Genomic DNA, 1,516 nt, shown 5'->3' with positions numbered 1-1,516 from the left:
ACTTTTCTGAAAATATTTATTAGGTAAGTTCACTTTTTCCACAAAAAAGAGTAGATTATAATCATCCTCCAAGTATTTACAGTTTATTCAAATGAAAATTATTATAAACTTTCCAATATGGGGATAAAATTATAATTAATATATCATTACTTAATACAAGTTATGAAAATCCTGATAATTCTTCATGTTTTATTGTAGTACCATAAAATTTTTCATGTTTTATTGTAGTACCGTAACAGCAAGCCATCCTTCCTTCTACTCTAGCAGACTGGAGGTGAAAGTATTTTTCACCATTAGAAACCGAGATTCTCTGTGCGATCTTTTCAGTTTTGCACGACGGTTCTGGAACCAGATCTAAAATTGAAAGAAAAGGCATGCTTTTCAAAAACACAGCACTGTAAGCAGAATAAGCTTTGAAACTTAAAAATATTCACACAACTTCACCATATCTTTTGCAATGACAGTAGTTTGGAAGTTCAGTCAAATTTAAAATCTGCAGATGATGGCATATAGCTACCAGCAATAATTTTAACACCACAGATGAAAATACCCCAGCTCAACTATAAAGTGGGGACCAGTTTCACTGTAAATAATATAAAAACTAATATTAACTTCAGTGACACTGAATTAGACCCTGTAAGAACTTGAACATCCAGAATTCACATACAAGTCTTAAGGTGTTATTTCTTCAGCTGCTTAATTAATCACAGCATTAAGCTTCCCATCAACCCAAATATAATACTTGAATCAAAAACTTAATAAACATCAAGGTGACACCCAAATTCTAGTGCTCATGGTATGCTTCATATCGCATTAGACTACCTGGAAATCAGTAATTTGATTTCAATCTACCCTGAGTAGATTTTGCCTTTGCCAGCTGAAGACATAGGCTCAAATATTGGTTTAACACATGCATGCTCCATTAACAGTCTCACAAAATACTTAGACATTCATATAAATTATCTCAATATTTGTTTCAAATTTGTTCTTTGAATATGGTGACAAGCATAATATAAATATGATTTTAAAACGTGGAAGCAACTATCAAGCTCTGCACATGATAACTAGAAATTAACAGAGCAGATATCATGGAAATGTTAGTGAAGAATACCTCATCAACACTATGGAAGAAGGTTTGAGATTTCAGAAGGAATTCAATGGCTTCCATTTTACAAATCATTCAAGGCATAACACATGTATAAATGTACACTGTGTTAAATTGAGGTTATTAAAAGTCATTGCTACTGTTGTCAAACTATATATATACATATATATATATAAACAGAAAGTACATATAGATGGGATTAGAGGAAAGTTGAAGTCAATTTTTAATTACCTGGATTCTGTCTTCATCTAAATCTAATTTGCGAGCTAGTTCTTCTCTAATGTCAATGCCAGGGTAGGAGTTCATTTTAAAAACATTTTCCAAGACTTCAATCTGAGGAGATTAAAACACACTTGTTGAACAGTCATCACTACCTTCACAGCAGTAACAAAGAAAGTACAAAAGGGGTTT

At 32.1% G+C, this 1,516-nt stretch overlaps 1 protein-coding gene across 2 annotated transcripts in view; it reads right to left on the bottom strand.

Annotated features, from left to right (window-relative positions):
• Positions 1-238: 238 nt before the first annotated feature.
• The window catches only part of HESX1 (HESX homeobox 1), a 6,577-nt gene continuing 5,299 nt past the window's right edge, over positions 239-1,516 (bottom strand). Inside the window, exons 4-5 of one of the 2 annotated variants that reach the window (XM_009866892.1) lie at positions 1,337-1,438; positions 239-354 (exon numbers count right to left, since the gene is read on the bottom strand). In XM_009866892.1, the coding sequence (XP_009865194.1) occupies positions 256-354; positions 1,337-1,438 (201 nt within the window). In that variant the 3' untranslated portion in view covers positions 239-255. The remainder of the gene's footprint in view (positions 355-1,336; positions 1,439-1,516) is intronic. The other variant, XM_009866891.1, reaches the window with a different exon arrangement.

The sequence above is a fragment of the Apaloderma vittatum genome, unplaced genomic scaffold (genome assembly GCF_000703405.1).
Source record: "Apaloderma vittatum isolate BGI_N311 unplaced genomic scaffold, ASM70340v1 scaffold35993, whole genome shotgun sequence".
Classification (NCBI taxonomy): domain Eukaryota; kingdom Metazoa; phylum Chordata; class Aves; order Trogoniformes; family Trogonidae; genus Apaloderma; species Apaloderma vittatum.
The sequence above is the reverse complement of the archived record's forward strand: the minus strand, read 5'-3'. Positions and strand labels throughout refer to the sequence as shown.